At 41.8% G+C, this 26,803-nt stretch overlaps 2 protein-coding genes across 6 annotated transcripts in view; both read left to right on the top strand.

Annotated features, from left to right (window-relative positions):
- The first annotated feature begins 1,247 nt into the window (after positions 1 to 1,247).
- On the top strand, positions 1,248 to 8,329 carry srsf5a (serine and arginine rich splicing factor 5a). Of its 2 annotated transcripts, none has more exons than XM_085768400.1 (8): positions 1,248 to 1,338; positions 2,854 to 2,987; positions 3,084 to 3,154; positions 4,257 to 4,382; positions 4,968 to 5,037; positions 6,522 to 6,595; positions 6,684 to 6,788; positions 7,319 to 8,329. In XM_085768400.1, the coding sequence occupies exons 2-8, from the start codon at positions 2,862 to 2,864 to the stop codon at positions 7,635 to 7,637; spliced, it is 891 nt and encodes a 296-aa protein (XP_085624526.1). In that variant the 5' UTR covers positions 1,248 to 1,338; positions 2,854 to 2,861; the 3' UTR covers positions 7,638 to 8,329. The 2 variants fall into 2 exon arrangements, with proteins under 2 accessions (XP_085624526.1, XP_085624527.1); XM_085768401.1 differs by having other exon boundaries at positions 4,257 to 4,364.
- Positions 8,330 to 11,155: 2,826 nt separating this feature from the next.
- The window catches only part of pacs2 (phosphofurin acidic cluster sorting protein 2), a 64,790-nt gene continuing 49,142 nt past the window's right edge, over positions 11,156 to 26,803 (top strand). For 2 of the 4 annotated variants that reach the window (XM_085766806.1, XM_085766804.1), the window contains exon 1: positions 11,156 to 11,328. In XM_085766806.1, coding sequence (XP_085622932.1) covers positions 11,210 to 11,328 — 119 coding nt within the window. In that variant the 5' untranslated portion in view covers positions 11,156 to 11,209. The remainder of the gene's footprint in view (positions 11,329 to 26,803) is intronic. The other 2 variants (XM_085766803.1, XM_085766805.1) reach the window with 1 other exon arrangement.

Consider the following 26,803-nt stretch of genomic DNA (forward strand, 5'->3'; position numbering starts at 1 on the left):
AATGGTTTTGGACTGAAGCTGCAGCCAGGCACTGTAGGCACACATTGGGCCATTGGTTTAATTTTGCACTTTAAGATATAACCTACAAGAAGAGATTGTGGTTATTATGAGGGAATACCATGAGCTGAATGACAGACATAGAAAGTATTTACTGCAGGATTGTTATTTTAGTCAGGTATGTGTGCCTAATAAACTGTGACATATAGCTATATTTTACAGCTGCAAAAATATTTATTAAATGTTCATAAACTGCTTTTAAATACTAAATATATGTGGCCTTAAAGTAATGTAAGATAAAGTAAAGCATAAGGTGTTAAATCTGTCAGTGTTTGTGACCCAGTAGATGGAGCGGACAGAACTATTTCTTTTAGTGTAGCTCGAAAAGCCGAAAATGAAAACCCACGTCTTACACAACCAGAGTTAACTGATTCAGCCTACATAGCACCTGCTTGGGTAGAAGTGAGGTAAAATTGTTAACTTTAGTTCAGGCATGTCCAAACTATTCCACAAATGGCCGATGTGGCTGCAGGTTTTTGTTCCAACCAAGCAACACCAAATTGACAAATTTTATCAACTGGTTTCAGTCTTCAGAGTTGACTGATGGTCAGACTGTGTGCTCTTGGTTGGTTGGAACAAAAACCAGCAGCCATACTTCGGCCCTTTGTTGAATGTTGCCCATCCCTGATATAGAGAATATTTACTGGCAGGAATATTTTTTAGCCAGGTGAGGTGTGCCTGCTAAACTTTGACATGTATATTTGTTTACAGCTGCAAAATATTTATTAAATGTTCATAAACTGCTTTTAAATTCTAAATATATGTGGCCTTAAAATGATGTAAGATGAAGGAAAGTAACGTGTTTAATCTGTTACTGTTTGTGGCCTAGTCATAGACTGTAAAAATAAGGGCCTAGTACATGGTAACGTGTAGCTCCCTCCTGCTCATTGAACTGAACTCTGACCTTGGTTGCCAAACCCGTGCCGTATCCCTCTTTGAGGACTCCACGAAACTACCAGTTTTTTCTCTCTAATCAAACGCATTATTTTATATTTCAACCGAAAAACTGCGTCTGGCAAAAACCAGGGTTAAATGATTTAACCTACGTATCACCTGTCCAAACAATAAAGGTGATAAAATCGTTAACTTTTAGTTAATGACTAAGCCGGAACTGGCAACCGGACGTCGACAGCAGCGTTTCCTGTTCTCTCTCTTTGCTCTTTTGGATCCACACTTCGCCATTTTGACACAGTCGAGTGGACGACACGGTGCAGGTAGCAGCTAAACCACATCGTAAAGCCACATCAACAGAACAAGGCACGGCTTGAGGAGAAAACTCAGGTGAGAAAATTAATGAATTTGCATTAAATTTCCTTTTTATTTTATTTTACTGAACTCGACGGTTTTGATGAACTAACCGTTGACTTCACCGTCTGGTCCGAGCTAAGCTAGTTAGCAGACCTCGAGGCGAGCTAACAACTACACCGAAGCCACCAGGCGAAACTGTTTACTGGTTCAATTAAAGCCTGTTTCACCGTCGTTTTTATCTATTTTTTATATTATGTTAGGCAAATGTCTAGTTTTTTTCTACCGTTAATTTACCGTTTTCCCCGTTATATTTGGCGTTTAAATATATGAAATCTAACACGGCGTGTCCTCAGGCTAAAATTAGGGCCTAAGTGATGATGACTGTTTTAGGAAGTACTCGGGTCCATTACTGGAAATAAAAGCACGGATAGCAGAGTATAGAAATATTTCATTACAACTAGAGGCCCTGCATTGAAAAATAAAATCTCAATCAATCGACCATTAGTTTGTTGGGATTGTGTGCGTTCAAAGCTTCAACCAATAATCGTCTTTATCGTCTAATTCCTTTTGTCGACCAAATGCAAGAAAGACATGATAATGATAAAAACGAATTACAAGGCCTGGCATCCGCAGATTGATTATTTGGCCTAAGCAAAAGTAAACAAAAATAGGGAAGGTGAACCATATGGTGCGTTACAAAGGAAAGACGCAAATTCTAAACCGCATGTGGTAGACATTGTTTATACAATGACTGGTCAGTTGCATCGATAGCTGCTGGATAAATGGCTGTAAAGCATGTGATGGATTAATCTACCATCTGTTGCAGCCTGAAATTGTACTTCAGGTATCAAAAGCGAAAATTAACAGTTGGGAAGAGTTAATTTAGGATTAACATTAAAAGCATCATAGATGTTGAGTTAGCCTAACACTTAACTGCAACAGGCCAAAATATACCTGAAGGTTATGCCCTTCATAGTTGGGTATGAAAAATACAACACAATACAACCAGGCTAAAATAAATGTTAAGTGCACCTAATAAACTTGGGGAGGAGTACACAAACGTTGGGGGTTGTTAAGTTTAATGGAGATCTTGGGGTTGGGTCTGTGTCTGATAACGACTTCACTGGAACTGGTTTTACTGGAAGTTGGGTATCACATGGCTTTCATCCCAGTTTCACTACTTCTGGTGTGTTTCACTGCATTATTGTTATTCACAAAGGCAGGAAAAGCTTTCAAATAAGAAAAGGTCACAGAAGCACAATTTTGAAAAGGTTGTAGGCCACGGGGAACATCTAAAAATGAACAGTTGGTAAAAATGTGGCCTAAGCAACAGAAACCACACATAGTCTTTACATGGGCAATCTGCCCAGGTATGTTAATGGCTGCCAAAGTATAGTTGGCAACCCATTATACTGTGAAATGTTGTTGAATGAATTAAGGGCCAAGTAAAGGCACTACTTTGACAAATATTAAATATTACAGTGCCTCTACTCCACCTTCCCACCCATTGTTAAATATTTACCAACTCTTGTGTTTTCCCTTTTTCAGCAGGTAACATGAGTGGTTGTCGCGTCTTCATTGGCCGTTTGAGCCCACACGCCAGAGAGAGAGACGTGGAGAAGTTTTTCAAGGGATACGGACGGATTCGCGAGATCAACTTGAAAAATGGATTTGGCTTTGTGGTTAGTTTCACTTAACACTTTGTGTGCATGATGACCAGTGATCCTGTCTTGTTTTTTCCCTCTCTAATCACCATTTGTTTGCCCTCCTTCTCTCAGGAATTTGATGACCACAGAGATGCAGATGATGCAGTGTACGAGCTGAATGGCAAAGAGTTGTGCAGTGAGAGGTAACGATCTAATCATGGCTGGTTTCTTTGTCTTTTGAGCACCACTCAATCTAAGAAGAGAAGTGCAGCATTTCACAACCGTCAGAGGAAGCTAATGTTGATGTTGTTCACCATCCTCCACTACACCCACCATCGGTTATTAATGTGGTAGAGACTGAATTAGAAGCGGTTGTTAACCATGTATTTCTGGTTACTGCCCAAACACTTAAAACTAGATTTGGTGTTAACTATTAACTTCTCGGGTCCCACTGTGACTCACAAGCTTCCTCACTCTGCAAGGACAGACTTTTACGAAGCAGATCTGAAGTCAGAATGAATACCCTCCTACTGTGCTGCTACTTTTTATTGTTGTATATTGTGTAGGAGTTTCTAATAGTTTGCAGTATATGCAAATTGGGTTTGTGACAGCGCTGCAGATAAATACCAGTGCTGTCACAAGTCTATTCAACATGTTTCTGACTCACAGCGTCGGCACACATGATTAAAAAGGCGCTGAAAACATTAAGTAAACGTTCATACAAGTGTACCGATATTGGAGCTCTAATGTAATAATTAGTTTTTAAATACAAATATGAGGATTTGATCTCATCATTTGTCTAACAAATGTAGATATTTGATGAGCCTAATTAAAAATGTAAAAGGCATTTCCACTATAAACTAGTATGTCTTCATAGATCTTAACCTCAAATAGCCAAGTGAAGTGAAAATACATGGTAAGAAAGCTGCACCATGATGTTGCTAAGGGTTTCGCAGGCAGTTGATGTCAGGGGAAATTTAGAGGGTGTGAAAAATGTCTTCTCACTCTACCAGTCATTCTGCTCACATTACACCAGCCAGACATTGCAGTCATTTTTTGCAGTGACAATTTTGCCTGTTTGCAGAAAGTGGGCATGGCGGGGCATTTTTACAATGAATTTCATTTCAAACCTTTATTTATTCAGGGAAGCCAATTGAGAGCAAGCTCTCTTTTACAATGACGCCCTGATCACAAATATAGAACAACACACACAACAGCAACACCAATAAATTAATTATAATAATAATTAATAATTTTGCCTTTTATCTAAAGAAAAGTTGTTCTGTCTTTTTTTGTTTGTTTTAGAGTCACTATTGAGCACGCTCGCTCCAGAAGGGGCAGGGGTGGTGGCCCTGGCATGGGACGCTTTAGCAGCAGCAGCAGCTATCGCCCGTCTCGCGGCAGTGGATCCAGGTACATGGATGAAAACAGGTCTTTATACATTATCAATTTAATTACCTCCTCTACTTGTGTTTTCAAATTCTTCATGAAATTTCCTGTCTTGTAACACTGATTGTTAGAAACTTATATCAGGCAAAATATGTATTAAATCTGTGAAAATTCATCATTTAGTCCTGATCTCTCTTAAGACAACACAGTGAACCATGATGCCTTTGCCAGGCTGTTTATGCAAGAACATGTAGTGCACTAATCCATAAATATGTAACTAAGACTTCAAAGCTAAGACTGACAAAACACAATTGCATGCATGAGGCATAAAATGTGCACCAAAAAATATGTGACTTTAATCTTTTAAGCAGGACTAACTGAGATAAAGTCAAAGCCGGTGGAAAATGAAAGCTTGTTGTTCCACCACTGAATCAAATTCAAATATTGACCCAGCTCTCGGGCTGACAGAGTAAATACAACAGCAGTTAATTCTGGTGAATTTTACAGCCTGCATTCAACACACAAGGCTTTCCTGATAGATTAGGAAACATCTGCCCTCTCTTGTCTTCACAGAAATGTTGAACTAAAGGCTGTTATTTATTTTACCATTTCATTCAACCTGTACAGGTACGGCCCTCCTGTGCGAACTGACCACAGACTCATTGTAGAGAACCTGTCCTCACGCATCAGCTGGCAGGTAAGAGATCACTGAACTTTGTTTTATCTATCTTACAACACAAGCTCTTTCAAATTGCATAGTAATTACACACTTTTTAAAGTGAAGCAGCATTCATTTGAACAGGCTGGGTCAATTTGTTTAGACTCGAATATCCTAATGGATAAAAACAAAAGTATGCACTCAACAGTAAATTGGCCAATTGCAACAGAAAGCCCCCCAGTTTTTTGTTTACCTCCATCTACATGTTTTTTTTTCCCCCACACAAAAACACATGTTACTGCTGCTCATGGGATTTCTAACCAAAACCCCTTTAAAAAAAAACAACTCACTTTAAACAGCTTCTCTGATTTGGTTTCCTTTACATCAAGAGGTGAATGCACAACCTCCACGGAGGTGTCAGAAGTGTGTAGCGCCCTCTCCTGGTTGTTTTTCTGAATAGTGTCCATTTGGTGCCTCTCCTTACACGCAGTTGCCGCCGGTCTAAAGTCTTGGCTGGGCCCCGTAGCGGGTGAAAGTGGTCTAGCGCAGGATACGGTAGCCTTAGGAGGTCCGTAGCCACAGTCTGGAGGTTCTGTGGGCTGGCATCCCCGACTGCTGTAACCCCCCTCAAATCCACGGTCCCTACAATCTCCCATTTGGGTCTTTTTCTGTTGCTGATGGAGCTGGGGGGGGTGTTGAGTGGGGCGCGCACCCCTCCCCCTACTTGCTCTCTGGTGGTTCCTTACTTGTGGAGGCCGGATGCTGAGTCAAGGCCGAGGTCGTTTCTCAAGGGCTTAACACTGCATTGGTTCCCATTTGCTATTTGGACAAGTGGCTCTATGCTAATATCTTCCTGGGTATGGAGCGGTAAGTAGCATAAAACTCATGTGATTGGGTTTGTTCAGGGTCGGGTGGTAACGGGGTGTAGAGTTACAGTCTCAAATGGGAAGCAGGGGGCAGTTTTACTTTGTAAAGACTTCACATCTTTTGAGCCAAGTCACTTAAATGAACAAAAAGATCAGATTTTTGTTCACTTACCCATAGTGCTATTGTCATCCATCCCCTAATGAGGACAGTTTTTATCTCTCACATTCGGATGAAAAAAAAAAAAAAACACACACAAGTTGTAACTATTGACACATAAAAACTCTGTACTGCTGTGTTATCTGGCGTCTCACTATGAAGTTGAATTTGTTTTTTAGGTCATGAGTTTACACAATAAACGTGACTTCATGGAGCCATTAAATGGGACATAGAGATTGTTTTTTTTAAGAAAAGGCAACACTTGTCCACGCTCACAGCATTTTTCAGTGGCTCTTTTTTTTTTCTTTACATGCCCTCCACTGAAATGGGAGCTTATCACACAAAGTGACAAAAAGACAGCATTAGATAAGCCATGTTTCTGTGTGTGCTGGTTTTTTCTTGCTGTCTGCTCACTTCTCTCCCTCCAGGTCAGAAAAGGCTCTCACTGGCACCTCGTGCTCTGTTCTGCCTCACTAATCCCACATTATGCTTTGAAACAGGACCTGAAAGACCTGATGAGAAAAGCAGGTGAAGTTACCTTTGTGGACGCCCACAGACCCAACAAAAATGAAGGGTGGGTTTCTCTTCTCGTTGTCTTAATGCTCCACTCTTTGGTTTTTGTATTTTAGAGTTTGATTTTAATTAATGTTTCCACAAAACAGGGTGGTTGAGTTTGCATCTCGCAGTGACATGAAGAACGCCATCTCCAAGCTCGACGGGACAGAACTGAACGGACGCAAGCTGAAGATTTACGAGGACAGCAGAAGGTGATGTGTCCTTAAATTTTCTTAAATGTTTTTTTCATATGTTAAACCCCCAAATCTGACATCTGAGAATGAAGACTTATTTCTGTGTCATCACCCTGCTCAGAGCCAGGGTTATAATAGTTCACAAAAACTAAAACTAGCAGTGAACAAAATAATTTGGTAAACTGAATTGAAAATAAAAATTTTCCAAAAATGAGAACTGAATAAAAACTACATTGACTGCAAAACTAACTCAAACTAAACTGAATTTGCAAGTGAATGTAACATGACGAGGACTGATGGGAACATGTATGGGATGCAACTGAAAGTTCATCTTCAGAGGTCTTTCTCCTCATACCTGGAAAAACTAAATAAAAACTAGTCAATTCCTCAAAAATAAAAACTACTGGTAAACTATAACTGCTTAATCACTTGTTGAACTAACTAAAACTAAACTGAAATTAAAAAGCAAACTGAAAAACTAATGAAAATGTTAAAGTTTGAAGAGGACTTGTGTTTAACATTGCTTCTCTCTCTTTTGGTCTCAACAGTCACAGCAAGAGCCGCTCCCGTTCCCGCAGCTACTCCCGCTCAAAGAGTCGCTCCCGCAGCCGCAACAGGTCCAGGAGCCGCTCCAGATCCATGAGCCGCACCCCAGAGAAGAAGACATCGGGCGGGGGCAAGGCCGCAGGCAGATCCCCATCCAGATCCAAATCTCGCTCCAAGTCCCGCTCCAGGTCTCGGTCACGCTCTCGCTCTCCGGCTCCCGCTCAGAACAAACAGTCTCGCTCCCGTTCCCGCTCCCGTTCTCGTTCCCGTTCCAGGTCCCGCTCACGTTCCCGCTCCGCTTCTGCAGACAGCAAGCACTGAGATCGACACACCAGTAGGCGGTAAAATAGACTGGTAGTTGTTCACCATAGGTCTGTACGGTGACCTGTGGTTTTGTTTTCTTAATGAAGGGGAAGGAATTGCCTTTTACGTGGCTTCTTTTGAAATAAGATCTTCAGTTCTTAATGTGCCCAATTTTGGCTTTTGATTTCCTTCTTGTTTTTATTTTTCATTTTTTGTTAGTTTATTTTTTGGATGTGCTTCTACAGGGGAAAATATTTTTGTTTTCCTGTTACTTAATGATTTATACATTTCCCTCTTTTTAAAAGCCCCTTCATATTTTGATGAAATGCTGAGTGACAGAAAAATATTTTGATTGGTGATCATCACAAACCCTGCAGCCCGTCATCGTCGCTGTCGTCTGCCATGTTTTGATTCCATCCACTCCTCTGTTCTTTGCCTGAGTGTTCAAGGTTCACTGGGGATGGGTTTTAACTCCCCACGATGTTGATGGGTGTGTTTTCTTGTCTGTAATGCGAGCTCCTGGCATTGCCGTGAAACTGTGATTCTGCTTCTGACAAGGCACCAGGACCGGTGCCTCCACACATGCTGCATTCACTGCCCTGATATGTATGTGAACATGAAAATGCAAACATCTCAGTAGGTGATTTTTCAGCTCTGTTGTGTAATAATATTGGAATCTGGCACTAATTTTGACTTTTTCTTTCTTTTTTTCTTTTAAAACACTGCTGTATCACGTACTTGTCTCGTGTTGGTGATTTTGTTTTCTTTGCTTTTACTTCATCTCCAGCCTTGGCTTGTGTGCTGTTGTGTCTATTTCAGCAGAAAGAAATACATTGATTGATTTGATACTAATAAAACTCACTGCATTATTATACATTTTTCTTTGTAAATTTTTTTTTTATATATATATTTTGTGAATGTGGAGACTGAATACTAAAGGTCTCTGCAGGTCGACTGAATAAAGCTTTCTCAAACTGTCATCCAACATCTATCATCTAAAATTATTTACCACTAGTTATTGGACTAACCAAACCCCAGATACACACACACACAAATAAAACTCTTATATGTAGTGAGAAAGATAGAAGAATATTTTAGACAATATGATGTCTTCAGATGAAGGACATTTTAATATGCTAGGTTGATGATTAACTGTATTGGTCACTGGTGGAACTTTTATTTTGAAAAGCCAAGATAAAGTTCTGTTACGTTGTCCAAAGGGAGTGAAAATGGTTCAAAACAGATTTAATGCCAATATTTATGAATACCTGTCAGTACAGTGAAAGGTTGAGTTGTGCGTTTGCTCACAAGGAGACGACTATAAATAGTACAAGAGAGGAGTGGCCATTGATAAAAGAAGAGTGAAGCTATATCCATGGATTAATGTGATAACAGCTTATCCATCAACTCATGCGTGCTAATCCTTAAGATGCCTGCCATGCAGTCTCTGAGCACCTTGACAGTGAATGGTTGCACTGGTAATGGGTGAAATACGTTTATGAAGCTTGTTTAACACCATGCAGATGTAGTTATATAAAGTTGTACTGCAGAACAAAGGGTCATTGAGTACTTGCAGCAATTTTTGTTTTAGCTTCAACCACACTGTTCACCACATGGTGGCAGTGCCTTCTCACAGTACAACAACAGCTAACTGCACATTATTGAGTATACACGGATGTGCATAAAGAATATAACTGACCAGTGTTCAGTATTAATTTAACCATTAACAGTTACAAAGTTGTTGGTTTTGGTTGGTGTCTTGGTCAAATGTAGTTGAGTGGCACAGATGTGGAGACAGGTATGGGTTGTTGCTAATGAATAATTGCCCCTTAATTACAATAAAGATAACAAACCCAAAGATCAAGGTTAAGATTAAAACACTGCATGAGGTCATGTGTGTAATTAAAAAATTAAAAAAAATCCAAATTGCTAAATAAAGGGAGAAAGTCAACATCACACTTCACTGTTTGGGTGCCGTACTAATACAATATACCATAATATGCAGTCACATGTACTATTGTTGGCAGCAGTGGACACTCTGTGCTCCAGGACACACTGCAGTGTCAGGGTGGGAATCGAACCGGCCCCGGCCTGAGTCCACGGATCCGCCCAAACCTGCACTGTCTGCACCTGCCAACACTGGAGAGAGGCCTTCAATGACGTTTTCCCTGTGAGGACTGTATGACAGGTGGTTAATGCCACACGATAAGCCCGCTGACTAAAACTGAAAGCTGTGTCATTCAGCTGCCAGGTATGGCAGAAAATCAATGCCACCATGAAGTCAGTAGGCTATAAAAAATACTGCTTTTTTTATTGCAAGAACTAAATCATCATATGAGGACCAACTGTGTGTTATTGTAGCAGGTCCCCTCACTGCACCATCAGCTCAAATATGGAAAGGAAAAGTGTTTTTTCTGTTTTTTCAGGCTGCATACACAAACATATCACACAGCTTGGTTCAAAGGTGATGAATGAAGTGGGTGAAGACGCCCGATCACTGATAAGATGCAGGTTCTACAATAACAGGGACACTGTTAACCAGAGCTTGTTCAACACCGTACAGATGTAGTTATATAAAGTTGTACTGCAGAACAAAGGGTCATTGAGTACTTGCAACAGTCTGATCTAATTCTTTAAGGGTTGCAATGAATAGTTATTTTCAATACAAGAACTTGCAGCCTCCTATAAAATGTCCTTCATTTTTCCCTTTAGGGCACTTCCCACATCTTAGCTGATCTGCACACCCTTATTTGAATAGGGAAGTGTTTCAGTGCATCAACTATTCGGAAAAAAGCTGTTCAGGTGGAACTAACCAACTCGCGGAGCCTGCCTGTGTGGAGGACTGAGTGAGTTGGTTATGGTTAGGGAGGGTTGGCAATTTAACATATTTGAGCATTTTATGAAAAAAAAGTAACGCAACAATTACTTTTCCTGGTAATTGAAAAAAATAATGTAGTAATTCAGTTACTAACTCAGTTGAGTTGGGGGGAATGTAGCCTAACTAATTACTTTTTAAAAGTAATGTGCCCAACACTGATTATCAGACCCTATCAGACCCTTCTTATATGCAACTAAAAGCAGCAAAGCCAGTTGTGAAGAAATGTTTTGTGACCCATGTTCTTCCTGCTGCTCCTCCCTGTCCTCCTCCTCCTCGGACCTGAGTGGCACTGATCACCCGCCATACCCTGGGAGCAGCGTGGTAGGCACAACAAGCTCAGCGGTCGGTCCGTTCACTCAGCGCAGCTCCCACTGCAGAGTTCCTCCCTGGCACCGAGCACCACGCACCGACCTGCCCACCGACACCGACACCGACACCACCGTCACCGCTGCTGCTGCCGCCGCCGCCGCCGCCACACGGCCGGAGAAATGAGCTCGTCCTCCGCCGTTCACATCACACTAACGTGAGCTCTTCTCCACGGACACTCACAGACACACACGCACACGCATAGACACACATAGGAAGCCTGCACGCCGGTCTGCTGTCTACCAGTCCCCCAGCAGCTCGGTGTCGGACAGTCCCACCACCCGCAGCAGCAGCAGCAGCAGCAGCAGCAGCAGCAGCAGCAGCAGCAGCAGCCCGGACCCGGACCATGGCGGAGAGAAGCGGCCGGTTGAGCTTCCCCGGGAGCGGGGCGCTCAACAGACCGGTGCCCATGAACCTGTTTGCAACGTGGGAGATTGACGGATCCTCCCCGAACTGCATCCCGAGGTGAGTCCCTGCTTGCTGCTGCCTGTGCACGCGTTGACATCTCCTCTCCCCCTCTCATTGTCCTTTTAAACTTTAAAGCCTCGTGTGCTTTTTGCAGTGCGCTAGACCTGCACAGTCATTTGTGAGATTGCAGCTATAACGTTACAGCTGCACAGCGGCTTATACCCGCCAGCTCTATAGCTGTATCATCATCATCATCATGCCAGGTGGATGCCCATGCAGGCCCTGCAGCAGCAGCAGCAGCAGCGGGGGTAGTAATGCTCATGCTGCAGCCATCTGCTCCGCTTCTGATGTTGTGGTAAATAGAAGATATATGCGGCTTCAAGTTGGTGAAAGCCATTTGGCAGGCGGGCACTGATACAAGCAGCAGCCTGTGCATCCTGCAGACGTGAGTGTGTGTTGTGTTCAGGGGCTCTGGATGCTCATAATCTTTCCTCTCAGTTGTCATGATGGATAAACCAGCCTTTTTTTATGCCAGGTCATTGTGCCAGGCTGCACCATGGAGACCACTTGGCACCTGTGACCTCCCCCTCCCCCCTCCCCAGAGTCCCCATGGATGAGTTCACACTGCAGGTCCTCCTCGGTGTGCAACTCTTGATTTTTAAAACTCTCTGGGTGAATTTTTTTTTTATTATTGTTAAACAGCTCATGGGGGCAGCTTTGTCAGATCTTGTGACTGTATCACGCTGCCTTCATCAATGTCATGCAGATCATGGATTTGTCACCACGTGAGCTCAGAGACTGATACAGTTTCATCAGTGGTTGGTGTGCAGCCAACAATTATTGTCATTATGGAATCATCTATTGATTTCAGTCTGTAGCCTAATATTAGAAAATCATGGAAAAGTACCATCACGGGTTAAGGCGATGTTCCCAGATTTTCTTTAATCAGAGTGATTATAATCCTACAAAAAATAGACAAAAACAGCAATTTCCCACATTTAAAACTGTCTGGTGATCAACTAATTGTTTATTTAATCTGGTGTTTCAGCTCTTTTAGGACTTCTTATTAAACATGGCAGTTCATCATTGAACATAGTACATTTACAAAGCAGTTGTAGCTCAAGTCCCACTTACTGTCTTCATTTGAAGTTTTCAACACAACAAGGGTTTGTCTGTATTATTTTTTTTATAGGTAATCATTCAATAATTAATATTAGTCAAAACTCTGTCAAGGTCATGCTGAGGAACAGGGGACAAACTGAGCTGAAGATTTGTTAAATTTCCTGTTGTCTTAAGATCCATCCATCCATTATCTACATCTTATCTGCACTCCTTATTCCAAAGAGGCCGTAGGGGGCTGGAGCCGACACCAGCTGATCACTTTAACACCTGTGGGTGCTGTAGAGTTTCTAATTAACCTGTAGGCTGCGTGTCCTTGGACGGTGGGAGGAAGTCGCAGGACCTGGAAGAGAGAGGGAGAACATGTAAACTCCACATTGTTCCCAATTCCTGAGGGTTCGAACCCAGACAAGACAAACAATCTGAAATGTTGTGATTCAGTCTTGGCGATTTGTGCTCAACATTTCATTGTGTTCTCATGGTAAACATAGCAAAGAATCGCTTAATTGAGACAATAACCGGCTGATTAATTGATAATGAAAATGACTGTGAGTTGCTGCAGCTGTGGCTTTCATTCTCTGGGGTTATTGAACAGATAAAATAAAACTCTGCAGCGCTGTGAACCGACTGTGTAATCAAATATATTCAGTTGTTTTAATTGACTGTTGAAATTTTAGATTCAATCACAGACCTACTACGGCATTAGACGTAAAAACTGACAGCTCACTCACGCTGCATTTATCACTCTCTCATCATTTGGTCTTCCAATTTTTTGATTAACAACTTGATGATGTTGTCAAATTCCTTGCTCTGTTCAATCAAGATGTTCGGTTTAGTGTTACATAAGATGAAGAAAACCATCAAAGCCTCACATTTAACGAGCTGCAGCTAGATAATACATTTCTGATTGAAAAAACATTTATCAGAAAAAACCGATGGACTGACTGAATGTTCAATCAACTCTGGTGCCACGTAGGTTCATAACAGGAGTTGCATTATGATGACATGAAAGCTATTATTGTTGATGAGGAACAGATCTATCTGAATCTCAGTGGCCTTGCACCTACATGTGATATTTTGTGTAACTACTACTGTACATACGGTCTTTCTTCAGCGGTGAAAACACTGGCGAAGCCTCAGAGGAAGTGGTCAGAGAAAACACTGGAAGGAAACCTTTTCTTTTTTCTTTTTTTTCCTCTTCTCCCGCTCGGGCGTCTCTGGAGATCTGATCCAAGCGTTTTTGAGTCACATCATGTTGAAACATGATGAGTAGTCGTCTCTTTTTTCCTTCCCAGTCACATAAGCAAATGCACATTTTTAGCCTGATGTCATGACAGAAATGAAGGGAGTTTGTGGTTAAGACTCATCTCCGCTAAACCCTGCTGCCAGATTCTGGTCAGCAGCTGTGGAGAAGGAAAAAAGCTGTAATTAATACAGGAGCGTGCGAGTAGGGAGTATATGTGTGTTTATTTTTATTTATTTTTTTAAAGTGATGCCTGCCTCTCCTTAGCCACTCTCTATCCTCTTAAGTTAATACCTCCAGCGAGTATTACATTGCATGGCTTTTAGCTGAAATAAGACTAATTCATTTCCAGGAACAGTGTAGCGGTGATGTTCCTGAGTGGACAAGTGGATATAAAGGTTCCTGTAACTAAAAAGTCCCATGTTCAACCCCCCCTCCCCGACCCTGAGTGTGTGCCAGTAACATGAACAGTGTAGATTGTCACATGAAGCCGCTTCACTGTGAGCATCCACTCTTGTTTAACGCGATAGTTGCCTCCGCAGTGAGTTGGTCTGAGTGGACACTTCATTCCCCGAGCCAATCAGGATCACTGCAGATCTCTATTGAGTGCTGTCTGTCAGTGTAGACGGAGGGAAACTCGCCTTGTTAACCATGTGTCAAGTCGACTGCTTCATCCTGTGATATCAGCCTCTCAAGGTGGATAAACAAACTGACCCCTGCTTGTCTTCAGAGGACAAACTTGTTTTATAGCAGGGCGGGCGGCCTTAATAAAATAAAATTTAAACAGTTGGAGAGCAAAGAGAGAAACATGGAGGAATTTCTTTGCAGATTTAAGGATACTATTTAGAAGTTAGACAGGAAAATAGCATGTTTAATTTCCTCCAAAAGTCAGAATTTCAGCCTTCAACATGCTAACCTGCCAGTCTGAAATGAGTTTTTTGTGAATGTGAATGTACAACAATGACCTTCATGAATGAGTTGCAGCTGCCTTTAATAGATAAGTACTTCAACATTTAGGACATTGAGGGAAATTGACCTTTTCAGTTTTGTGTTGTGAGTTAGCTTTAGTGTCTGTATCTGGATGAAGCTGGGGCCAGGAGGGTGTTAGCTTGGCTTCACGTAAAGACTGGAAACAGAGGGAAACGGTGATCCCGGCTCTGTCCTAAATCACTGCTATCACAGTATTACAACACATAACTGCTAGGCTAGCTGTTTCCCCCTCTTTCCAGTCTTCATGCTAAGCTAAGCTGACCACTTACTGGCTCCAGCCTCATATTTAACTGAAAGATGTAAAAGTGGTATTGATTTTTCTCTTGGCAAGAAAGAAAGAAAAAGAAAGCATAGACTATCTCCCACAGTGTGAAAGTGTTGTCTTTGGTGTCTGGTCATGAATAAATGAAAACTGAATACAGGACTATCTCTAAACAGAGTGAGCAAGTCTAGTGTGAAAGTAAAAACAAGCTAATTTAAAGCCAAAAGACTTAAGTAGTTGGACAGTGGAGTAATTGATGACACTGGTCTGGTAATGTGGGAGGACTTGGGAAAATCTTGAGCACGGAAGTTCACACTTGACCCAGCAAAAATAAACAAATAAAGTTCCTTTGCTTTTGAAGGATTTTTTTTTTTTTGAAGGAGTTGCTTAGCAGATGGCGTTTGGTTTTTATTTCATAAGGGAAAACATATTGGAGGTTGACAGTGGAGAAGAAGGCCAGTAACATGTTCCCATCCCTGTGGTGACTCTGACCACGATGTCGTGTTGCCAGAATGAGACTTCAGATGTGATTCATGCTGCATCTGTTCACCTTGCATGGTGTCACCATCATCACTGTTGTAACCCAGCTAAAGCCACTGTCTCTCATGAGGGACCAAGTTGCATTTTTATATTCATCCTGGTACATCCTGTTCTTCTCCTGATTTTGTCTATTTATCCTTTTTTCTTCTCCTTGTTCTTCTTCCATGGCTCCATAAACCACGCTGGCTGTGGCTCGGAGGTCTCTGAAGCCCAAGGCTATTAGGCTGGGAGGCTTATAGAAGTGCTGCCTCGGCAATGATCTCACGTTTCCCCCGAGCCACATCAGGACATGTGCCACTCCACGCTGAGATGCTTAATAATAACCTATCATAGGTGAGGGAGGGGCCTTAATCACCTAACTCGGAGGGTGGTTGAACGATAACTGCCCGTGGTTTGGATATCCAGATGTCAGATTCAAGATGCATTTACCTCCAAGAGCTGGCCAGTGAAATGCAAATGCTGCTGTGTACTGCTTTTACGAGGCAGCACAGAGCGTTTAGAAGCTCTGGCCTGCTGCTGCTGCTGCTGCTTATAATGTTAAGCCAGGATATGAAGTACTTGAGGGATACTTCACCCTACAAGGGCTGTCCTTATTAAAATCCTCAGCAGCAGCACGGCTTAAGTGTTGGACTTAGATTCTGAGTGTGAATGTGAAATGCACTCCTCAGATGTGTCACCTCATCGTGAGAAGCATTTGAATAAAAGTGCGGCTTTTCATCGCTCAGGGTGCGCCGCGCTTTTTAATAATCGCCCTCTTATTCCTAAAGGTTCATCCCTCTGTCCGGCGTGCAAAATCAATCACGCTGGAGATGTATAATCGCCGAAGCTCTCTCTCTCTCTCCTCTTAAGAGCCGAGGGCAAGGAGCCGTGTTTCATCTTGGTATTTTTGAAGTGGGCATCAGTTGCATTTCTGCGCATCAGCCCACAGGCGTGAGGCTAAGTGTCGCCAGAGACGGGGCCAATCTCTGAGACAGAGCCGGGATTGAACGGGCTCTCGAGTGGCAGCTGGACCCAGTAGGCTGTCATATTTGGGCCTGTTGGAGGCGAGAGTGCTGAGATGTCGCTTTGAGCAGCAGTGAGAGACACTTGCTCTTTTGTCCCCTGGCTGCCTGGGATGCTCACACTGCGGGAATTTAGAGTAGGATGAATGAGAGGCAGTTAAAGCCTCTCATTGTTTTATGTTCTTCGTGTTGTTCCTGTTGTCCTGCCCTCAGTGCCTGTTCTGTACCAATGTTTGGGAGTTTAAACAAGACGAAGAGTCCAGAGCCACATCAGCCATGCAGCTCTGTGAAGCTGCACTTGGTGGTGCTTTGAGTAAATCCTAACACCAGCATGCTCATGTTTAGATATCAACTTAATATGCTTTCCAGTGTGCAAGTACTAGTACTAAACACAAGATAAAGCTTATAGGCTCATGGAAATGCCATTATGTTGGTAATAAATTAAAATGTCAATGTCATGTGATGATGGTGCTAGAGGAAAAGTAAAGGGTCGTTTCACAATGCAATAGTTGTTGAGATGTTTTACACAAATATAAACCTTAGATGAGGATCAGCAAAGTCAATAGGGTTCATTATCTTGGAACCATGAGTATCTGTAATTAAGTTTGTTCCAGTGCAATTGTTGCGATATTTGACTGGACAACCAAAAAGACGTGCTGCACAGAAGGGATAAAGAGACAAGAGGGCTTCGTCCTCTGGGAACAATGAATGTCTTGCTCTGAATTTCATGGTAATCTGTCTTTAAGTTGTCAAGATGTTTCGCTCTGAAATTTTGTGTCAATCCAATTAATGTAAACTTTGACCTGCACTTGAATTGTAATTAGTCGGAGGGTTTATGGATCAGGAAAGTCAATAGATAGATCTTCTTGGTGTGGAGAAATGTTCGTGAATACATACATACTTCTCAATAGTAGCAGGAGATGAACAGATCGTCATGTTTAGAAAGTGATCTGACCTCCAACTCTATCTGTCCTGTCCTTTCTGCTCTGGTAACATGCCAGGACCATTCTCCGTCATGTTCTGGGACCGGTCTGTCTTCTTCGTCTTAACCTTTTCCACATTTGTCAGTTTCACTTTGGCTGATTTGCAATGATTAGATTGTAGTTTAGATTCAGCCCACGTGTCCATCAACTCGCGAAACAAAAACGCTGTCACCCTTAATCAGCAAAGTGAGCTATCTTCTGGGTTTACTGTCACTCAAACATCCATTACACCGTTTTGGTTTATCCTTGATTTTAACATGGAGAACTTATTGGCTTGTCACACTGTAATAATGTATGGTAATGAACTTTTTAATTCTCCGACGTCTGGAGTGCTCCAGTAATTGTAGTATCTTCCTTTGAAATTTAGGTCACTCCTCCTCCCCCACCTTTTTTTTTTTTATAAAGGAAAAATCTAATAAATAATTGATCATAGAGCTGTGACTAAAAAAAAACAAAACAAAGTCATTCAGCTTCATGCAACCACTGACTTTTCATACAGACGTCTTTGTCAAGTTCAACTCATGCCATGTTGTTTGAATGTTAAGTCAGACGGCCTTATGTAAGATATCCAGCACCTCCCCACCCGCCCTCCATCCCCATCTTGCTGATGCAGCATGACCTGGAGGACAGACGGGGCAGGACAGGAAAGGGCGGTCGCCTCCTCACACACACACACACACACACACACACACACACACACACACACACACACACACACACACACACACACACACACCCTCACACACTCATTTCAGATGCTTTGTGACTCTGCAGGCCGATCAATTTTGCCTCCAGCTGACTTTTCGTCACGCCCCGGTGCCCGGCTCCATGCCCGACTGCCTGCTTTTTATAATCTTCTATTATTTCCCCACGGACAATATTTGATTTTAAGGACCCCGTGTTGATAATATCTCTTCAGCTCATATTTGAATACATGGTTTTTTCTGCAGAAAGAGACGGCGGAGCATGAAAAAGGACAGTCTGTGTATGTTCTGCGTCAACAAATGACCTGAAATACTGAGCAAACCTGACGTGCACAATATGGAGATTGTTTACATTGAATGTAGCCGGTGTTCTTGAAACCGCCAGAAGGAACAATAAGACTGTGACAGGGACTCTAGTCAGAAGTCAAGGCCTGCAGCAGTCTGAAGGGTATTATACAACTGATTAAGTGTAGACATAAACACAAGATTACTGTAAATAGCCTGATTTAACCCGAATGTTTAGAAATAGCACAGAAACATTGAAGAGAGTTAATCTTCTTTCAGGTGAATGAAGGTTGAGAAAAATGAAGCTTTTGTGTTTGAGGAGATTAAAGCCTCTGAGCTCAGGAGCTAAAACTGTGTCACTGTGCAATATTCTACATGCACCTACAGCACTGACGTTTTATTAGCAAATACTCTCCTAATTGAATTCATGATAATTGCAAGGTGGGACAAGCACATGTACCACTATAGATATGACGTATAGGATGACATTTCTTTTTTCAGTTCAGCAACACATTGATTTACTTGGAAGAATAGGTCAGCTTTGATGTGGCAGAGCTAATCCAACCTTGGCCAATCCGTATGTCGGTGTAAATGTTTCAGTCCAAGGGCATAATGTCCTCCTCATTGGACGCCTTTCACTCCAGATAGATCTCAGGGTGATGGAGAGCAGGCTTAATGGCACCCAGCTGAACCGGACACACAATAAGAGCAGCTTACTAATGAGATATCAAACGGTGAAGGGAAGAAATGACTCAGTATAAAATGATAATGCCCCAGTTGTTTCAATTAGGTTTGATTTTTTTTAGCATCAGAGGGTTTGATGTTCGGCCATTCAAACGCACGCAGCGCTAATGGAGCTATTTGTAATGTTTGCTTATAATTACTGTTAGCATGAAAAGCTGAGGAGAAACGTTACGTCAGACTTCATTCCTTTACTCGCTAAGAGCTGTCTCTAGTGGTTTGAAAGAAACATCAATGTTAAAGCTGAAGGTTGCATGTTAACCAGCTATAGCCGCATCACTTAGTGATAGCAATATGTAAGTTTTGTGCTAACAACCAGAAATTAGACTCTTAATCAACAATTTATCAAGTAAAATATCAAATATTAGCTGGTTCCTGCATCTTAAATGTCAGAAATGTGGTGCATTTTTCTGTTTTGAAATTATTGGCATTGAATATTTAAAAGGAAACAGGCACTTTAAATCAGAGTAATAAACAATACATACTTATACACATACTGGTACAGTGGGCCGTAAAAAACAGTTCTCTGATATTTTAACCTTTTTCTGTTCATAGATTCATCAAAAAACAATGATTGAGGAAGGACTTGTTACCTGGCTGTAAAACAACTTTCGCTAGCTGGACAACATAATTTTACACTTAAAAGCTTTCTAGAGCTTTCAAACATCTCACTTTTTTGGTAGTAAATGGGTTTGAGGAGAATAGTAGAATCAGGACCTGAAGTTAAGAGTTTGGTTCTAAAACATATTTGATGCCCTGCATCAGTTTGACTTACTTTTCTTCTGTCAGCTACGTCTCTCCCTTACATAACTGCAGATTACGTTCCATTTAGTTACAATAATGTCCACCTCATTTTTTAACCTAAATCCACCACAAATCTAATTTCCATCTCAATTCTGCTAATAGATAAATTCCATTTCTAAAGACTGCCATCATGCATAACTGGGTTTTCTGCAATTGTTGGCTGCAGAGGTGACCTTATTTCCAAATGTAGCTCAAATTATCGAAATAGCTTTGTGATTACGCGGGGCATCCGGGGGCTTGTTTACTTTGTCCCATGTTCCAGCACTTTTGGGGGTAATGCAGAAAATGAGGTTAACGAGCTGAAAAGGCAGAGAGAGAGGCAGAGAGAGAGAGAGATGTGTCAAAACTTTGGGCCAGATGTTGATGAGATTATATCGAGGTAGCTTGCGAACAGTGGAGGCTTAGTGTAAGTGAAAAGGAAATGTGACATTTCTGGAGCTGTGAGTGCTGGCTGCCTGGACTGTCCCTGAATAATATGTTGTTGTATATAAAAGGTGTCTTTGTAGGCCAGGGGCACATTTAAGAGGAATGTTGATGAGGTTTTGAGCTGTTCTTCCATTAACCACAGCCTTCGAGATTAAGTTTGGTTGGTGTTATTATTATTTTCCATCTATGAAGGGTGAAGAATGTTAGGAAAATGCAGGAGGATGTACGCTGCCATCTTTCATTGCCAGAAATGTCCCTTTCAATCTTTAATGTCTTTCAATACACACAAAATATTAATAACATGGACTTTTTCTTGGTTGATTGTCTCTGGTTGAAATTAGATTTTCTGCCTCACTAGTGTCTCTGCTGCTCTATTATCAGCCTCGGACTGAGTGAATTGACTCTGACGCGTTTTACATTTACACTTTGCACTCAGAGAGCATTGTTATTCTGAGCGAGTGCCACGCTTTGATTCATTTCCTGACATCTTGATTTTTGCTCCTTGGTTCTCATATTGGATTTTGTGGCCTGTGGAAATGCTGAATTCCTGTGCTGAGTGGAGCTTTTGTTTATCCATGCAGTCATATTGCCAGTGTGGCCCTGTTTCTGATTTGTGTCCAAACAGTGACTTCCAGGGAAATCCTTGTAATACATTAGTCACTCATTTCCATAGAAACTGTGTTTGTATTATTTTGCACTTTGGCAGCGGTACTGCTAAAAGCATCCGGGCCATGGAACTTTGGTTATTGATTATTCATGTTGCAACTTTCTTGATAATTTGTTCCCCACCAAAGCCTGTGAATTTCATAAAATCTCTAATGAATAAACCCTTTTTTCCTACTTGTGGTTTTGGTTAATTGCAGGAGGGCCCTGTAGGCGCTGATTGCGGGTTTGCCTCTTGCAGTGTGAAAAGAGAGAGTTGCTATTTCAGTCCTCCCTTCACTGAGGCTTAAAGAACTTTTTTTTCTGTATTCAGAGCATGCAGGAGAAATGTAGGTCAGGGTCCTTTTTAGAAATCTTGCAGTCGGCAGGAGAGCTTAGAAGGTCTAACATATTGTTGTAATTAGGGAGGCTGCTGTGCCACGTCTGGCATCTCACTACTGGGTGGCTGAGTCATATGACATCATCTGTGTTTTCCAGTGGACTCCTCCCTGATGTATTGCTGGATAGATGGACTCAGTGAAAATCCTAAAGGTTGGCACCAAAAGGGAACCAAAACCTCTCATCTCTGCCCCTGCCTGGACTGTCTGTAGATAGAAATGAGCATTCGTTATCACTGCCAGTCTGAAATAAGCATCGGTTTACACGCCCGTCAACATAACCTCTCTGGCCTCCCAGATGCTGAGGGAGCCGCAGCAGCAGTGTGGTCCTGCTAATCTGCTGCTGCAGCACCGACATCGACCGAAGCTGCAGAGAATAAAGTGACTGTGGTGATTCAGACAAAGCTCGCAGTCGGTCGGTGCTGACTGTAATTCCCTAAGTGCTCAGGTTATACAGATGTGGTCCAGAGAAGAGTCTGCCTAACCTGTTTGTAACTAAAATAGAGCTTCGCTGTCTCTTTAATCCATATTTGTTCTAGCAGACAGTGGATATTAAAAGCCTCAGTCACAGCTCAGAGAATAGACAGACAGACTCACTCTGTGAAATGGGTTAATATGGTCTGATTGACGCGTGACCCTGTGAGAGAAACACCCTGTTCCAGCAGCAACAGACTGGACACAGACTGGTTGTGCAGAAATACTAGTACCACTACTACTACTGTCACTACTACTACTATAACTACTGCTACTACTACAAATACTACTACTATTGGACACACAGATGGAGCTGACTGTACAGAAACTACAACTACCACTACAACTATCAATCGATCAATCAATATTACAATAATACAATATTACTAATTGCTACCACTATACCTACCACTAGTACTACTACTTGCAAAACTGCTACTACTACTACTACTACTACCAAACACTACTACTCCCATTGCCAACTCTACTACTATTACCACTACCACTTCCACAACCACTGCTACTGGTACCACTACCACTACCACTACCACTATTAAATTACTACTGTCACTACTGCTACTTGTACCACTACTACTACTACTACTACACTATTGATACTACTACTTCCACCACCACTGCTATTACCACCATTACAGCTACCACTACTTCTACTTAGCTTAGCATTTAGTAGTCAAGTCAAGTCACTTTGTTAATCCATAAAGGAATTTGTAGTGTCACAGCAGAGAAGCATTTCATACAGACACAGACACAAAAGAAAACAGCAACCATTAAATAAAACAGATTTAAACACTTAAAACTCTAATTGGGATAAGAACAAATTATATTACACTATTGATCATTAAAAAGCCAAAAGAATAATAGTAGTAGAAATAATAATGGCTTATATGGAAACTTAAAAAAAAATCACCATATATACTGTATGCATCACTATAAATAAGGATCACGATCATATAAACAACCACCCTGACTGAAAAAACCATGGTTGGTCACCCATTTGATAGTTGAGAGACTAATTTAATCTACCAAAATGGACACAAACTGTATCTGTCTATATGACTATAATGCAGCTCTTAACAGTCTGCTCATTCAGACAGTCAGACAGAGTGGTGCTCTAAAACTGGGCTTTAAAACACTCCAGCGTGCAGCGTCCACTTGAGCCACAAAATTCAGCCTCACATTTGGTTCATGAAGACCTTTAACAGAGCGTCGGATTAGAGCAGTTATAGGTCTGCGTGGTTGAAATGTGACCCTTTCAGCCACATCAGTCGATAGACAGTCATATAAATGGACTGAGTGCTCCACATGTCCATTTCCAGATGACCCTAAAATGCAGAAACCTGTCAGAGTGGCACTGAAAGATCCTGCCAAAGGGCTCTTCAACCAACAGCTCAGAGATTAGCACAGATGTGGTTTCTCTGTTGTGACTGTACAGTTCATTTGCAGACTGCTCTATAATTACTCAGACAAAAGAGCCAGAGCTAGGCCATCTTTTTTTTGTTTTGTTTTGCAATTATATATCCCGTTTACAGACTCTCCACTGGTATGAAAATCATTATCTAGGACACTTCAGATGGCGACGTAATGGGATCTGAAGTGTCTGCTGTTTGTTTAATCCATCTTTAGTCTAAATGTTTTAACTCAGACACCGCAGCTCAAAATGAAACTTGGTGTCTGTTTTTAACTTTTATGTTTTACTTTTAGCTTTAAAAAAAAATCACAGATTGGCCTGATGGAAATGACACCTATAGGGTTTCCATTATTGATTAACCTGCAGGTTATTCTCTGGATCATTCAGTGAATTGTTTGATCTTGAAATGACAAAACAATAGTGCAGTAGTGTCAGTCACAACTCAGCAGAGCCCGAGGTGATGTCTTCAGATGGCTCGTTTTCATCTGATGTAGGACAAAGACGAGCAGCATATCCTGCTGTTCTCTACCTTTGCCTGACAGTTGAGTGAAACAGTGAATAAGTTACAAATGACCTTTCTGCTGAACAACCGGTTGAATAATTTGTTAAGATTTCCTTGGAGTTCTCTGCCCTTTGTTTGTATGAATCGTGAAGGGAAGATCCCTGTTGGCATTTTGCAAATATATTAGATTTATTGTTATGGTTTCACTTTTGGTGGCTATGGCAGATTCTGTGGACACGTGTTTGTTCATTTTTGTGGTTTGGTCTAAATCCATTAGTTGTAACTGAGGGGACTCGCCCCCTACAGTGACATGTGATGTTTTCAATATGGAGGCAACAACAGTTTGGAGAAGTCCCCTCTGCTTGAACACGACTGTGGCCCCGGAGGTAAAAGCAGTGAAAGTCGAACAAGAAATAGTTGTCTGAGTTTCCTGTGAAAGACATTGACTGTTGTGCACACAGCCAAGCCAACATCTCGACCTCAGGCAGCACTGTGGGGAGGATCTGGACGACCCGGGCCTCCAGCCGCCCAGCATCAGTGTTGGACATCACATCACTAATGCTCTTGTGGCTGAATTGGAGCAAATTTCTGCAGCCAGGCTCCAAGATCTTACGCAATAACCGAAGAGAGGGATCTGAATATTTCCCACAGGTTTTGAGTAGATACAGATGCAAGCTTGTGTCATGTTTGTTCATGTGTAAAACATACACTTTTCATATCAGAGATATACTACTAAGCACCACTGGACCAACCTGTATTTCAACTAATGCATGCAAATGTTTCTCTACCTTTTTTTCTCCAACAGTTTGAACATTTAATGCTGAACCCAGTGACCACACGCCAACATTTTGCCTCATAATGATTTTTAAAGTCCTGGATAATTAACGCTGGGCAGAGACGAGTAATTCTTCTTCGGAGATGATTAAAGTGGGTGTCCAGTGGTCAGGCGTCATGGGTGGAGCAGCGTAGAGCGGCGCGCTGCAGACCACTGCATACAAAGCTCTCATTTGTATTCCAGTTTCTGCCGCGGCCCCCCGGGGGGCTCTTGGAGGGCATGGATCACTTTGTGTTCTTTTTAGTGGATTAGATTCTCCGCATTTTGGCTGCGAGACATGAAACAACAACTTGGCTCTGAGCTGTGCTGCTTTGGAAGTTTCTCTGCCCTCCCTTGTTCTGCGTCAGCTGGTTTAACCGCAGAGCGCGGCGCCAACTCATAACCTACATACCTCCCATTTCTTTCCCACTAATAAAAACACATATGTGCAGATGCTCTTGTGTAACCACAGAGGCACAGATCTCCCTGAAGGTAAATCGGTTTCGGTATACATCGTGGCTTTAATTGTTTCTAGGTCACTCTTATTCTGGGGAGATGGTGTTCATATCTGCTTGTCCTGCATTTTTAATAGAGTTCATTCATTATAGATAAAAAAAGAGAAGATTTCTCCTCCTGGTTTAGAAAACGTAGCTTTACGTCAGAGCTACTCCAGTGTTTTTCCTCTCTCTGCCTTCAAATATCATGGCCAAGGATAAGTGGATAGATTTGATTATTAGGCTCTTTTCTTTGTGGATGGCTCTTTGGTATTCAGCAGTCTGTTATTTGTGTCTTTTGCTGAGTGTTGAAGGACACTCTGACGTCTTCTCTGAGCTTCACAAGCAGCTCGGCTGTATGAAATGAAGGAATCTCTATTCATCAAAGGAGAATGATGGTGGATATTTTTGGACAATATAGATATAATAGTCAAAACATCACCAAGGCTATTTTTCATTTCACATCAGTAAAAAAAAAACAACTTGAGGAAATTGGTTCTGGCTTTTTATTAAAGATGTGAGTGATTCTTGAAGACACTTGTTGTGGTTCACAAAATAGACAAAGCTCTTTTACCTGTAGTTACGTGTTGACAGAGCTCCACAGAGGCCTCACATAATGGTGTATTCATCTGAGTCTGTCCATGACCACAGTGGCCTTGAGCTCAGTGCGCTGTGTATTAAGAGAACACAATGCAAATAAACAAAAGCATTTCAAGCAACACAACAGAAGCATTTCCAGGGGACTTTTTTTTTTCTTCGAATGATGTTTTTCACATTTCCTAAGTTGCAGTGAGTTGAGCTCTCAGGGCCACTGCCCATGGAGCATGTAGCGTACACCAGCAGCCGCGGTGTTTCCATCTGTGGAGATAACAGGATGAACAGAATAGTATAATAGAATAATGGAATCATAGACCAGAAAAGAAAAAGAAAGAAGAAAATAATGGCTGCAGGTGTTGCAAATTGGCCCATTGCCATAACCCCTATAGTCTTAGCAGTAGGTTTGTTACCTTTAATTGTTGGTGCGAGCTATTTTTAGAACGGCGGAGCAGAGCCGCGAGCTGCTCAGAGCTACGCTACGGAGGCTAATGGGATTTCTTGGTTTCCCTCATCAAACTCATCATGAATGCATGAATTTACCCTGAAAACAACTCCGTAACGAACCTACTCCTAAGACTATAAAGACTATGGCAATGGGCCAATTTGCCAAGATGTTGAACTATCCCTTTAAGAACCAGAAGCTTTTCTAGCAGTTTTGTGAGACTGGTAATTCAGTAACTTCTAACATGTAAACACATACGGGCTGAATTCCAGTCCGACCCCTCACAGACTCACTAACTTTAAGCTGTTTTCACATACAGTATATATACTATGTATAAGCCCAACAACAACCCTCACTGACTTTCAGACAAGTCAGTGAGCGTTCAGGACTTGAGTCTTTAGGGGGCAGAATGAAACTGGGCCGTTAACACGTGGTGATAGAAATAGCTTCAGTTTTGCAGGTATCTTGTGATCCCGACAGTACAGTTTTCCAGATATCATCACCAAAGTCTTCAGGGTGCATCTTCTGGGAATCACCAATATAAAGTATGTTTTATCTCAACTTATCCAGTAGAGGTTGAGATGATGAACAAATGTTGACCTGCTAGTTGTGTAAAATGAAACATCAGGGGGATCATAAATG

The sequence above is a fragment of the Trachurus japonicus genome, chromosome 22 (assembly GCF_045865225.1).
Source record: "Trachurus japonicus isolate A0001 chromosome 22, Traja_1.0".
In the NCBI taxonomy this organism is placed as follows: Eukaryota; Metazoa; Chordata; class Actinopteri; order Carangiformes; family Carangidae; genus Trachurus; species Trachurus japonicus.